General features: G+C 37.8%; 1 protein-coding gene across 1 annotated transcript; it reads right to left on the reverse strand.

The window, feature by feature from the left end:
- Positions 1-1,059: 1,059 nt before the first annotated feature.
- On the reverse strand, positions 1,060-11,237 carry tacr1b (tachykinin receptor 1b). The gene is made up of 5 exons (XM_056261458.1): positions 10,691-11,237; positions 9,026-9,220; positions 3,722-3,872; positions 1,572-1,768; positions 1,060-1,499 (listed from the first exon to the last, which is right to left on the reverse strand). Exons 1-5 carry the CDS (start codon positions 11,095-11,097, stop codon positions 1,214-1,216), a joined length of 1,236 nt encoding a protein of 411 aa, XP_056117433.1. The 5' UTR covers positions 11,098-11,237; the 3' UTR covers positions 1,060-1,213.
- Positions 11,238-14,954: the final 3,717 nt, after the last annotated feature.

Here is a 14,954-nt window from a genome sequence, read left to right on the forward strand (position 1 = left end):
AGCTATACAATCAAAAAGTTTTAACTCTTAAAATAATAATAAAAATATACCTCTAATAAAATGTATATAACATGGTCTTTTTTGTAAAGACAGTGTAGCGTTTACTCAACAACATGCATTTAACTGCTGCCTGCTGAAGATTTTTTTTAATGTCTTTATCTATCTTTTCACTATTCTTTAATCCCTCCCTATTTTAGCTTGTACTATTCTGAATGATGGCTAAAACTTTATATTACTAGCACTTTTTGTGTTTATTGTCCTAATGGTTAGAGAGTCAGACTTGTAACTCGAAGGTTGCGGGTTCGATTCTCAATACTGGCAGGAAAATATAGGTAAGGCAGTGAATGAACAGCGCTCTCTTCCACCCTCAATACCGCAACTGTGTGTCCACAGTTTACAGTGTGTGTGTGTCTGTGTGTGTTCACTACTCACTGCTCCTAATGTGTGTGCACTAACTTGGATGGGTTAAATGCAGAGGAAAAATTCTGAGTACGGGTTGCCATATTTGGCCTTCATGTCATGTCACTTTCACTTTAAGATGCATTGCTTCTGCATATTCATTGCCTATGCATATTCTGCATATTCATGCATATTCCTCAGTTGTAAGTCACTTTAGATAAAAGCGTCTGCTAAATGTGTAAATGTAAATATAACATGCTAATAATAAACTCTGGATTTAACAGAGGATTATAGTGATATAATTGGAAGTAACTATGTTAGTAGTTTTTTTCCCTCTCTCTTGGTGCTATATTTATAATGACCCTCTGCATTCCAGACAAATCCTTTACATTGTCGCCTCCGTAGTCCAGTAATATGCAACAACAGGTGCAAACCCTTCCATGTCGTCATGCTGGCTATCGAATCATCAACGACCAGCAGTAATGAAAGACAGATCGTTGCCAAGGGCATCAAATGGTCAAGTTTTCCTAAACAAACCTGCTGGGTCCTGGACTCCTATAGCAAATGGCGATTGGGTAAGTTGTTTGGTGAACTCTTACGGGGTTGATTTCTATCCAGCTGCCTTGAGTAGTAAAACTCAGCTGAAGCCTAGATGATGTTTTCACACATTATCCTTCCGTCCACAAGAAAACCTAAAAACCTGTTTTGGTTTGTTGTACCTCACATCATGACATTCCCTGGAACGTAAATCTTTGCCCTTCTCCTCACAGGATTGGTACTATAACCCCGCCGAAAGTATTTCTTGCATTCCTTTCTAAGCTAGATTGTTACTAGAATAGAAGCTGGAGGACTCAGATACAGTCTTTGAGGCACTTCGTGAAGAACCATTGGACGTGAGATCTATGGATCTCCTTGTGTTCTCCTGAAGGTCTACCTCTCCATTCGGCATGACTGTGGATACTGTGGTCTCCATTCGGCTGGCACGGTAAATGCTGGCTTGCGTCTGAAGATAGCGAGTTGACTTGAGCTCCAGACCTTCATAGGAGCCTCGAGGGACACAAGGACACCAGAAGAACGCCTGTTGGAATCCAGCTCGAAACCTGCACAGATAGATGAGTATTGCATGATTCGCTTTAAAACCCGAACCTGTTTTCCACTGAACCAACTCTCACCTGTCATTGAGAAGACAGTAGATGATGGGATTGTACATGGTGGAGCTCATGCCAAGCCACATTATTCCTAAGTACACCTGTTGGATGTAGGGTTCCTCAAATAAGTGAGGAAGGAACTGGTGCAACAGGAAGTAGACATGGTAGGGCAGCCAACAGACGGCGAAGGTGCACACAACGACGATCATCATCTTCACCACCTACGTAAGTTAAAATAGAAGGAGCTGAAATAAGTTAAAAACCTAAGTCATGTTCCTGTTAAACAGACCACCAAAGCTGGTCACCAGCTTATGTTGTGTTTTGGATGCTGGTCCCTAAGAATGGGATCTAAAGCCGGGTGCACACTGTACGATTTAAAACTGTTGCTTGTCAGGATCTCAGTTGTCATTCATGTCTAGGGTTGGGTACCGAAACTCGGTGCCAATAGGGAACCGATTCCGACGTAAACGGTAGTAACCAGACGGAATAAGAACGAAAATTTCGGTGCCTGATTTCGGTGCCTAACTTCATTAGGCACACACACACACACAAGGTCTCTCGCTCGCTCTCTCTCCGCCGTGCGTGTGCTACACAGTTTGGAGCACAGTTTCTTCTGTCTCGCATGCGCGCTCTTTCTCACAAGGTTTGGCTGCATTTCACGTGTAAAATTACGTGTCAGAACGCCCTCTGGGTGTGCCGATAGTCTGAATCCCATATAGAATCAAGCCAATTCATTGGCTGATGGCGCGGGCGCCGCCTCGACGCACTTACGTCGTCATATTATGTTGGCGCGCGCGCGCCATCTGCTCCTCAGATTTCTCTGCCGAAAAAGGAAGCTGGTCGGCAGCGCGAGGAGCTTGGCAGCGTCCCGTTCCCAATTGAGAGAACACAGGTTACACCAGTAACCAGAGATGTTCTCTTTCATAGGTTCACTCAACGCTGCGTAGCTAAGAAGCAGTGGATTTGTATTTGTAGGCTGCTGTATCACGTGCCGTTTGAACTGACGCGCTACAGCGATCTGTCACATTTCAAAGAGCCAAAACGTTATTTATTGTGTGAATCTCGTAAAAATATTGACAGAATCTGACAGCTGTGGATTTGTTCCATATCAAAAGTAACCTTCTCTGTCTTGTCTGTCAGTGTCCTCTTTGTCCGCGATTTCTCTGTGTGAAAAGGGTCATTTGCGTGAGTCTCACGGTCAATGCGTGAGAGTTGGCAGCTCTGCCTGCTAGTAATCTCTATTAATCTCCAGTATTATTACATTGTTTGATACAATATTGTTTCATTTGATATTATGTAAATATGAATTTTTATTTTATATTGGTTTTATTATTACCATATGTTACTTGTATTTATATTGTTTAAAGATTTAAGTTAATATTGTGTCCAGTTTGGCCCTGTAAATTAAAGGGTATTATTTTTTGATAAAGTGTGTGCGGTTTCATTTTCTTAAGTACCGACTTAAGAACCGTTTAAGCACCGGAACCGTTTAAAAAATACCGAGTAGGTACTGGAATCGGATAAAACCCATACGATACCCAACCCTATTCATGTCAGACTGTACGACAGTCAAAATGCATTAAAAACGGACGCACGCAAGAAGACGAGTCCGGTGTTTTACATCATCAATCCGTGACACGTTCATTGACTGTAAGCTGCATTACATGCAGGATTTAAATGGTGGCTAGCAAACAAAAACAGTCTCTAGCGTTAATTTTGATCATGGCTTGTCCTAAAAAAAAGACGATGTGTATGGAGCTGGTGGTTTATTGTTGTCTCTATAATTGTGTCATCAGGTTCTGAGCTTCTGTTGGTTTTTGATTTGATGGTTATCCTAGGAGAACTCGCACTGCAGGACTGTGTGTCAAATCTTCTGCCAGAATTTTGTCGGAGGTACAATTTGATTGCAACGGTCATTAATCAGCTGTCTGCAAACTAGCGAACAAAGACTTCAGATTTTGGCCTAGGAACAGAGGAATCTTTTAGGATTCTCAACATTTGTCTCAGACGGCCACAATCGTACAGTGTGAACCCGGCCTAACTAGATAAACCCGCAAGATATTCTCTCAACAAGCTTCATCAGATAATTTTTGCAGGGTTACTATCCATTCAAGCTGGTCTTTTCAGCAATGCAATTGACATTTAAGCTTTTATGTCACTCTGCAGATGATGACCTTCCGTTTGGCGGTCAGCTGCTGTCGATAGCGGTCTGAAGAGTCTCCAGGAATCTCACTAGCCCAGAGACTGCGTCCCACCACCAGGTAAGCACAACCCATGATGAGCAAAGGCAGAAAGTAAATAAGCACAACCACGCAGACGTAATACCTGTGAGAGCGAAAGAGACAGAAGACAGCCAGATGGAGAATTAGTATGGGAGAGGCAGCCAACGAACAAGAACAAGACATGAAACCCAAGATGAAAATAGACTCAAAGTTGTTGAGACATATTTTGAGTGCACATTTTTTACACAAAAGGATGCCACACACCAACAACTCAGAGTCCCACATGTTTTCTCACATTAGCTCCCACTTAAAAATAACCGCTGGAAAACTTTTGAATCATGACCTGTGAATGCTCTCAGGATTCAGGCGCTTGCGGCAGTGCCTCTCTTCTTTTGGAGCGCTGTACAATTCAACGTGCTAATTAGCCCGAGGCTTATCTAGAAAGACACTCGTCTCACAGGAGAGGTATAGAGGGAAAATATACACAGGCCTTTCACGCATTAACCAAAACACTCTGCATTTCCTGTCCTGTAAGACAATCCAAAAAAAGCAATGTGAATGCCTTCTTCTCTCTTGTTGTTCTGATTGAACGTGTCATGCTATTTAGAATGAGCCAAATGAGTTGTGGGGCTTTACCGCTTTCCTTTTCATGTTTCCACAACTATCTCAGTGGTGAGAGGTAATTAAATATTGTCCAGTTGATTAATTTCAAAAAATGCTTGTAATGTGGTAGGAAATAAGGAGATAATCATGCTAACATGACGAGTGATAGCACAAAAACAAAAATCATGCTGTGCACTATCCAAAATCCTGCAGATTCCGATAGCTGGACGCAAATATGTGAGTGCATAAAGAAAACATTAGTAACTTTGAATCTACTTCTCCCGTTCTCTTCTCTGTCCCTTTCCGGCTATCCATCATCTCTCTCTCTCTCTCTCTCTCTCTCTCTCTCTCTCTCTCTCTCTCTCTCTCTCTCTCTCTCTCTCTCTCTCTCTCTCTCTCTCTCTCTCTCTCACACACACACACACACACACACAAAGATCTACCAACCAGTTAAAAAGAGTTCATTGATCAGTGCTCCTTATCTTGTACATCTTGTTATCTTGTGATACCCAGAATTGGTCTCTCAGAGACTATCTATACCTTTAAAGAATGTTCGGGCAGACAAAAGCTTGAGATACTACCTCAAGAATTGATTCCTGCAAAGTAGGATTGGTGAAGTCTGACAGGTTATGTCACTTAAAGGAGGTAGAGGCGTTCACTGCTTTGGCGTGACAGGGAGAAGCCTGCTGGAAGATTGACTGTACGGGTGGGTGAACGACTAAGCTGTTACGGAAATAAGAGCATGCCGTCGACACCTGACACCTACAGAGCCATTGCAGGAAACTGGCAGGATATTGGAGAATCGGATTGGAGTTGGTAGCAATTAGAGTGAGCGTATGTGAAGATCTATCAAAACTCGCTCAGTAGCTGATAAATATGTGATTAAGATGCAGGACAGGGCGTATTGCTACTTGGCCACAGTTTAAATATTCATATCGTAAATCAGACCAAGCCACACACTTTGTACCGGTTCGACCGAATACTGCTGAGAGAGCACCCTATGGTGTCCATAATGTTGTTTTCATTCTGCATTGGCAGATTTCTCATTGCTATGTTAGGGTTTTGCTAAAATAAGCAGGGCTGTCTTAAAAGAGGAGACTTGCGAATATGCATTTTTGGGCAAGATTTGAATTGTCTTTGTCTTTTTCATATTATTATTGCAATAGCAGGTGTTTCTTTCAGGTGTTTTGAAGTGTGAGTTTGACTGTAGTTTCGGGACGTTTGTGTGGATTTTGACATTTTTAAATGCTATACTTCAGTAGAGGTCGACCGATAGTGGATTTTACCGATACCGATATCTAGGTTTGACCGTACATGCCGATAACCGATAATTCAACCAATATTTTTTTTAATGGATACTGGATTAAAAACAAACATCATACTCACAATAAAACAATGCTGAACTGAAATGTGCTCAATTAAATAAATAAATATGAATATATTAACTTTATACAGAAAATAATTTAAACATTAAAATATTACAGGTTTCATTATAGCTATAACCTAGAAACAAACGTACATTTCATAGGTAACACTTTGCAAGTCCCATTTGTAAACAAGGATGTATTAACTAGCTTTCATGAACTATATATAATGCAATATACCTTTTTACTGCATGTATTAATATGAGCAATACAATTGTACCTTTATCATTCATGTTAGTTCATTCATAGTACATTAACGAAGGTAATAAAAGATAAAATAAGAATTAAAACTCCATCTCAAATGCATTAGTAAATGTTGAAATTAACAAACTACCGTAACAATGAATAATTCTTCTACAACCTGTATTAACCTTATTTAATGCTAAAAATGGAATGTTATTGTAAAGTGTTACCATTTCATATGATTCCAAAGAGTCGTGCTTAAAGATGGCCATTAAAATGTAATAAAGACCTGTATTATGTATACGTAATATAGCCTATAGTCTCTCACTTTATTTGCTTCTATATTTTAGAACACTTGATGATTATTTAATCAAAATAACAAGATCTATTGTAGTGATTTAAAAAGATCTTAAATCGAACGCGTTTCTGATTAGTTTACGTTTCTGTCGGCTGCATGAACATATCAATGTTGAGAAAGCAATCACGTCACTAGTTTTAAATATGCAACTTCGTCGGCTAATGAATGCATAAAAGTGACCAGCCGGATAAAAATTGTGCAAATAGATGGTAACAATTGCGCCATAAAACATTTGGGTCAGGTCTGCGTGTGTTTTTGTCACATTGCATTAACGGTTGACTGAGGTAATGTTAGAGTCCTCACAGCCTCGACGGCAAACTACTGTTCTTTCTCTGCTGATGCAGCATCTAGTTAACAAATGAATTAATTTGTAATGATATGGCAATATGTAGCTACTTTAGTGTTATGTATTCATACCGTTTCGCTGTCGGTGTTTTAAATGTCAGCGCTCTCGCTGCGTGTTCTCTCCGTGCTGCGCGCTGCCTCACGTGTTAACGTAAACAACTCCAATAGTAACCGACTGCAGAACCGCAGAACCATACGTCATAGCAGTGTGAGGACGACAGCGCCAGCCTGACAGTCTGATGCCGGAAGTGGGCGTGGCCAGGCATTGCGCTACTTCTGTGTTTTAGAACGTTTAAAACAATGCTATTATGAATATATTTTTTAACGATTTCATTCAAAATATATATTTAAGAGATAGGCCTATATATATATATATATATATATATATATATATATATATATATATATATATATATATATATATATATATATATATATATATAAAATATTATAAAATATGATATTTATAAAATTATAAAGTATAATAACTATGTTTTGTCCTATTAACAAAAGACAGGCAATGTAGCCTATTAACAAATGTTAATAGTGTTTTTTAAGTTAAAATGATACTTTATGCATCTGTTTTGTGTCAAATGATTAACAATATAAATTGAACAAAGCTTAAAACAAACAAAATAATAAAACGAAAACAAAGCTTGAGCATTTGAACATTTGATTTAATTGAAAAGCATTTTTTAAATAAAATGTGTTTTTTCCCCCCTCTGAAATAGCAAAAGCATCACACACTAGCTGTACCTGCTCCAAATAAATAATAGTAATTAAATCAAAATAAATAAAATAAATAAATTATATAAAACAAAATCAAACCAAAGAAAATAAATCTTATTAAAGTTATGCAGGCACACATTTAACAATAATTTTCAAGTGACAAATAAACTAAATAGATCAAAACTCCATACACATGGAGTTAATCCTGATGATTTCATGAGGCGCCTTTCGTCATGACACTCGCTTTTATTTTCTTTGGTTTGATTTTGTTTTTTATAATTTATTTTATTTAGTTCGATTTTTTATTTTTATTTAATTACTATTATTTAGCTATTTAGAGCAGGTACATCTGTGTGTGATGCTTTTGCCATTTCAGAGGAAAAAAATAATTGTATTTAATTAATCATTTTTGTTTCAGTCCACCATAGAATTATGTTGTTTGGTCTATGAAAAAAAATTGTTAGTTGTGAAATGGTTGAGTATTAACAAAATTGTTTTTTAAAAGTTAAAATTATACTTTATCCATTTGTTGTGTCAAATGATTAACAATATAAATTGAATAAAGCTTTAAACAAAAATAATAATAAAATTAAAACAAAGCTTGAACATTTGATTGAATTGAAAAGCATTTTTAATTGTAGTAATATATTGTCTTTTGTTAATAGGACAAATAATTATTATATTTTATAATATTTGATATATATATATATATATATATATATATATATATATATATACATACAGGTGAAACTCGAAAAATTCGAATATCGTGCAAAAGTTATCATTTTGATAATTATGGCTTACAGATTATGAAAACCCCAAATTTAAAATCTCAGAAAATTAGAATATTACATGAAATCAATAAAAAAAAGGATTTTAAATACAGAAATGTCGGCCCTCTGAAAAGTATAATCATGCATATGTATATAGTTATATATACTAAATATATTAGTTTCACCTTTTAATTTGAATTACTGAATTACATGAACTTTTGCACAATATTCTAATTTTTCGAGTTTCACCTGTATATATACACACAACTATATATATATATATATATATATATATATATATATATATATATATATATATATATATATATATATACACACATCTTAAACATATCTTTAATTAAATCGTTTAAACAAATATTTATAATAGCATTGTTTTAAACTTTGAAACGTTCTAAAACACAGAAGTAGCGCAATGCCTGGCCACGCCCACTTCCGGCATCAGACTGTCAGGCTGGCGCTGTCATCCTCACACTGCTATGACGTATGGTTCTGCGGTTCTGCAGTCGGACCTATCTCAAACAACTCAGCCAGTGATAGTTTGTTATTTGTCCTCTAGAGGCCGCTCTCACTCTGTATAATGCCAGCAGTCTCTTTCTGTTCTGAGCGCTCTCGTGCTGTGTAATGACCGCGCGCACTTCTCAGCCGCTCCAGCAACGGACGCAACCCGGAAAAACTATCGGTGTGGATTTTTGCCGATAACGATAGTTCCACCAAACAACTATCGGTGCCGATTAATCGGCAAAACCGATGAATCGGTCGACCTCTATACTTCAGGTAGGCTGTCCAACAAACATGCATGTTAAAAAGAAAGTTATCTCACGTCTTTTGAAAATCCCACACGCTGTACTCTGGCCAGTTGATGTAGCACACGACACGTCCTGGCAGCTGAGCGGTGCTGGAAAAATAGTACTGGGGGAAAGCCAGGAGCAGCGCCAGGGCCCAGATCACCCCCACCACCAACTTGGTCTCAGCGGACGACAGGCGCTGCTGGAGTGGGTGGATGATAGCCATGTACCTGCAGGGGGGGGGGGGGGGGGGGGGGGGGGGGTTAACAAAGGCATTGACCTGCTATTTATGCAAACTCAAAGGAGAATCAGCCACTTGAATTAACCCGAAATTATTTGCCTGGTCCTGCTGATATGATTTGGATAGTGAGAGAGATGACTACTGGAGTTTGTCTTTTTAGTGGGTTGGGTCTTTCCCCACAGCAATTATAGAAATGCAGCTTCGTTCTATGATCTTTGCTTTCTATACAGGTTTGATTTTTCAGGTTTCAATTCCATCCTCCCAAAAACAGCACAGTGGTGTTGCTGTGCTACAGGTTATGGTAACAAATGCTATTTTTATTTTAAAAATGTAATGAATGCAATGATTGAAGTCTCCAGTCTTCAGTGTCACATTATTATTATCAATGTTGAAACGAGTTTTTGCTGCTTAACATTTTTGTGGGAACAATGATAGCATGCAAACATTTGTGGTAAGATTAAAAAAATTAATACTTTTATTCATCAAGGAAGCATTAAATTGATAAAAAGTGACTGAAGAAATTTGTAAAAAGATTTCTATTAAATAAATGCTTTAATAAATGCAAATAAATACCATTTATTGAACTTTCTATTAATCAAAGAATCCTGAAAAAATATAAGAAATGTTTCTTTAGGAGCAAAAACAGAATATTAGAATGATTTCTGAAGGATCATGTGACACTGAAGACTGGAGTAATGATGCTCAAAATTCAGCTTTGATCACAGGAATAAATTACAGTTTACAATATATTCAAATAAAAAACAGTTATTTTAGCTTGTAATCAAATTCAGCAATATTAATGTTTTTACTGTATTTTTGATTAAAGAAATCAAATCTTATGGTGAGCATAAGAGACTTCTTTCAAAAACATTACAAAATTGTAATGTTTCCAAACTTTTGACACTTACTATATATACTCTTGTTTAGCCACATTTAATTTAATTTTGATTCTTCTGCCATTTCAAAAAACAATTTACTTCACCTTTCAGGCTTAAAACCTTCTCTAAAGAAAAGGCATGGAGCAAAGATAAAGGAGCACATGTCTTATAGCCAGTTAATCCTTACAAAATAGTACTGTGTCATATTCAATTCACATTTATAGCCCTTTTCACAATACACAGTTTCAAAGCAGCTTTACAGAGCGATAAAGTGGTCTGTTATCAGAGGTGACTGTCCAATATGTATATATTATGGAAATTCATGTACTATTTACAATGGCTTCCAAGGTTATTTCAAGAAAACAATAGTATATACATGTACCAACAAAAAACATGGGTAACACTGTGTCCTTGTTACACATGTTGCATGTATTTATTTACTACAGTAAAAACTATAAATTATGCATAATTAAATGCACCAACCCCTAACCTTTAAATGTATAATTACACTGTAACAGGGACACATTAAAATCACATGTAACCAAAACATGTAACCATTTGTAAGTGTAAATATAGCTCACCTGTCCAGGGCTATTGCCGTCATTGAGTAAATACTTGCGAACACAGCTGCTATTGGAAAGAAGTTGTGAAATCTGCAGTAAACAAGTCCAAAATACCATTCGTTGTGCACTGCATACACAAAGTTAATAACGGTGTTGAAAGCCGACATAGACGCCTCTGCGAACGCGAGATTTACCAGAAAATAGTTGGTAACTGTTCTCATGCGCTTATGCGCTAAAATGATCCAGATGACAGTGATATTTCCAACAACTGACACCAGAACTATACAGCAATATGCGATGGCCCACAAAACTATCTGCCAAACTGGCTGAACGAACTGGTTCGAGAACACGTCTGTGTCATTGACCAATGAACCGTTGGTTCCGTTTGCGCTTGAGTTTTGCGAAGAGATGTAGAGAGGATCCATGATCCATAAATCATCAGAGAAAAGGCATTTCAGCAAAGAAAAGTTTAGGTTTTGTTTTAAGATGGGATTAGAAAATTAGATCCAAATGAAATGTCAGTGTTATTTTCCCAGCGTCTTCGGTATATGCTGCAGCAGGCTGAATCGCGAGCGCGTACCCGGCGCGCCTCTCCAAACGTGACCGCGCAGTCTCGAAACAGTGTTGAGAGCACGCGCTGCATCTTTCCAGTCACGCGCCAGTGAACACGCGCATCCTCCGTACTGACAATGACAAATGTCACTGTTTGACTTTAAAATGGGTTTGACAACAAAAAGCAGACTAATAATAATATAAATTTAATTTCGATCAATTTGAAAATGTAATAACTTATAGGGTAACAAGTCAAGTCAAGTCAAGTCAAGTCACCTTTATTTATATAGCGCTTTTTACAATACAGATTGTATCAAAGCGCTTCACAGTGATAACATGAAAACAATATAACAAAGTTTGTTTCTAAAAGAAATTGCGTCAACGTCCACCTTAAGTAAGGCAGATCAATAATATTATTGAATATTAAATGTCCCCAACTAAGCAAGCCAAAAGCCAAGGCAACAGTGGCAAGGAACCAAAACTCCATCAGGTGACAGAATGGAGAAAAAAAACCTTGGGAGAACCCAGACTCAGTCGGGGGGCCAGTTCTCCTCTGGCCAACGAAGGAACAGTGCATGATTCGGGCAGCATTACAAGTCAGATTGTTTTGGAAGTCCAAGTATGCTCGCCGGTCTTAAGACGAGTTGTTGAGGATCAGTGCCGTCCACCATAGAGAGTCCATATCGCCCGTGTTGAGTCGTCACTTCATAGGCTTTGTGATTGGAGCATCTGAAGTCTCCGTGAGAGGCTGGATACAAACTGGAGCTGACGAACGCCATTTTCTCGGGACTCGCGTCCCGAGATAACAGCAGAAAAGCAAAGGGAAAATAATTAGCGTAGCTGCTGTTCATAATGATGATTTCCATAACACAGGCGTAAATGATAAAACATGAAGACAGTGACTCTTGCGTCCCAAAATCACCCCCCTCCGTCCCCCACTCAACTCAGCCCAGCTTACTGACCTCTACGTCCCTCCTGCTGCTGAGACCTAACCACAATCTCACAATCTCTCCGCAACCCAACCATACGCGCCAACCCGTTGACTAAGGCTGTCGAGCCCCACTGGTGTAACACAAAAAAACTCTTCTGTAATAATAACAAAAAGCCACAGTAACAGTCATTCTTACTGCGCAGGATTTTTTCATGTCCTCTTCATATGTCTGTCTAAATGTATGGATAAAATAAATTCACATTTTTAAAGATGGAAATCATATTAGTTTATCAATTAAGTCAACGTGGGATGAATTTTATGTGAATTGTAATCTTAAAAAATCAAATATAGCCTATTAAGCGCATCTCTGAAAGGGCAAGCCGTGTGGGTTTGTTGTCTGAAGGGGGACAAACCACATATCTGTGACAGGGTGTTGGGCGTTAAGGCTCATGATGCACAAGGGCATTGAAGGCAATCCCGTCTGGTCCAAACCGATAGAAGGTCTACTGTGGCACAAATCACACAATTTATTTGTGGTCCAATGAGTCCAGTTTTCCTTTACATGTCAAGTCAACTCACTTTATTTATATAGCGCTGCGCTTTACACAGTACAGATTGTTTCAGAGCAGATTTACAGTGATAACAGGAAAATGATTCAATGATCAATCAAAGTTGATTTTGACTGTACAGCAGCTCTAAAAGAAAATAGTGTCACTGTTCGGTTGAACAATGCGGTAAATTATGCAAGTGTTTCACAAGTCTATCAATGGTTTAAGAGATGCTCTATATTTTCACATGGCACTAAAACTCATTCAGATGGGGAACTAGTTGCTGGAACACATACTGTAAGTACTTCTTGGCTAGTTTTTCAGCAGGAGTGAAATTGCATATATGAAATTTACATTTATCTTAATTTTCAACAATATTCAATATTCACAATATTCTGTCATTTTATATTGATTGTTCGATTATTGTGATAATATTGCTATTTATGTCGCCCAGCCTTTTAGCCACCAGTGAATTAAAATAACATAAACACAAAATCATTCTGAAAGCGTCTTATACCGTTTACCTTTTTAATAACCTTATAGTCTTAGAATTAAAACATGCAAACTGCTATGGTAGCCTATTCTTATTTAAGAAAAGCCCAAAACAACTTAAGTCATATTTCTTCTAAATTTAGCCCTGGGATGATATCAACTAATGGCTAAATCAATTACTCTTTTTGAGAAAAATGTTAGTTTTTCCACCCTGAATGTGGCGTTTTCAGAATCTATTAACGTTTAACCTTTGGCCCCAACAGCAAGGTCACTGCGTGCATAAATCAAGATGTCCACAGGTGGACAATATTGAGGACTGGATCAATGCACAATCCTTGAGCTGTTGCAGGATCTGCGATTAGTTGAGCTGGGTTTCATCGACAAACGATTTCTCACTGCAAAACATCTTAATGCCTGAAATTGTTTTGTGAGTTTAGGTCATAAATCATCATCAGACAAATTGTCGGAAAAAAATATGTCCCAGGATATAGATGAATAGATAACATAAAAAATATATAAAAGGGAAGAAAAAGGTACTTGGAGCGTTACAAATGAAATCACTGAAACAAAATCAATTCATGAATGAGAGCAAAGACACAAGTTCAATTGACCTCTGCACATACTGACCTATGCAGATTTACAGGTCATTTAATTCTTCAAGAGGGTGATTCTTTTGACTTTTTCTTATATTCCATATATAACATAGCCTTCAGTCCACTGGAAAAGAAATATGCAGTCAAGCACGTAAGGTTATCCAAGAATAACATGACAGCAGAGTGGACATTGGCCTATTATATTACTGAGCGCAGAATAAAAGCAATTCTTGTATTTCCCCATAATGCCATGCTCTGCTGCCAAACTGTCTTTTGAATGAAACATAATGTTGCTTCATTCTGCTCCCGTAACTGCATTTCACTAAAGAAATATCCTCTATAACCATTTATTATGAAGAGAGTGGCCCAAATGTAAAATGTAAAAGTAGAAACATGAAGATGCTTTGCAGTTATGGGATCAAAACAAGAACACATGTCGTGCTGTCAGAAGCATTCAGGGGTCGTTTGAAATGGTCCAGTGTTGTTTTGATTGGGTGAATGTTCTCGACCAGATCAGCAGCGATGTTTTATCCGTTGATTTGTTTTGTTTTGGTCCCACTCTTTGCACCTGTTCAGTCCCTCCCTGGTGGCTCCAAGTGTCCAACCAAATGTGAGCGATCAGAATTGACAGCAGGGAAATGGAAATTCAATTTCACACGTCACCTGCTGCTCGCTACAATGCAATCCAGTAGAAGAGAAAGAGAAACAAATATCTTCATCACTAAACATGTCGGAGGCTTGACCGATAATAATTTCATCCTGCAATATATTGTATCTTTTCGATTAACGCTGTTGTCTTAGAAATAAATCCAGAGAATACATGAATATGTAAAATGTTGGCCTGTAAAGTGCTTGACCCTGGAGTCATGACGGGTAATTGAGTTTTAGAGAGGCTGCTTTGCAGAAAACTCACATGGTAGAATTGCCTTGAAGGCATGCAACGAATAGAAAAGAGATGCATGTTGAGGAATTGTTTTCAACAGTGAGTGACTGATAATCAATACAGCCCATACCGTCTCATATCATTAAACTGTAGGAGAATTCATTTATTTGTCATTGCCAAAAAAAAAAATCAATGATTAATCAATATTTTAGACTTGCTCTATGTTTTAAGCCTTATTGCATTAATTAATAATGTTTTAAAATAATAAATCTTCTCCACAGAT

This window comes from Rhinichthys klamathensis, unplaced genomic scaffold, assembly GCF_029890125.1.
Source record: "Rhinichthys klamathensis goyatoka isolate OS25496 unplaced genomic scaffold, OSU_Roscu_1.1 h1tg000183l_1, whole genome shotgun sequence".
Classification (NCBI taxonomy): Eukaryota; Metazoa; Chordata; class Actinopteri; order Cypriniformes; family Leuciscidae; genus Rhinichthys; species Rhinichthys klamathensis.

Bases quoted from the DNA above. Each gene is read 5' to 3' on its own strand.
- tacr1b (XM_056261458.1), bottom strand. From the start codon at position 11,097: ATGGATCCTCTCTACATCTCTTCGCAAAACTCAAGCGCAAACGGAACC. The intron at 3,873-9,025 runs GTGAGATAACTT...TCGCTCTCACAG, and splicing joins GTGTGGGATTTTCAAAAGAC to GTATTACGTCTGCGTGGTTG. The intron at 1,500-1,571 runs GTGAGAGTTGGT...CTATCTGTGCAG, and splicing joins TACTGTCTTCTCAATGACAG to GTTTCGAGCTGGATTCCAAC.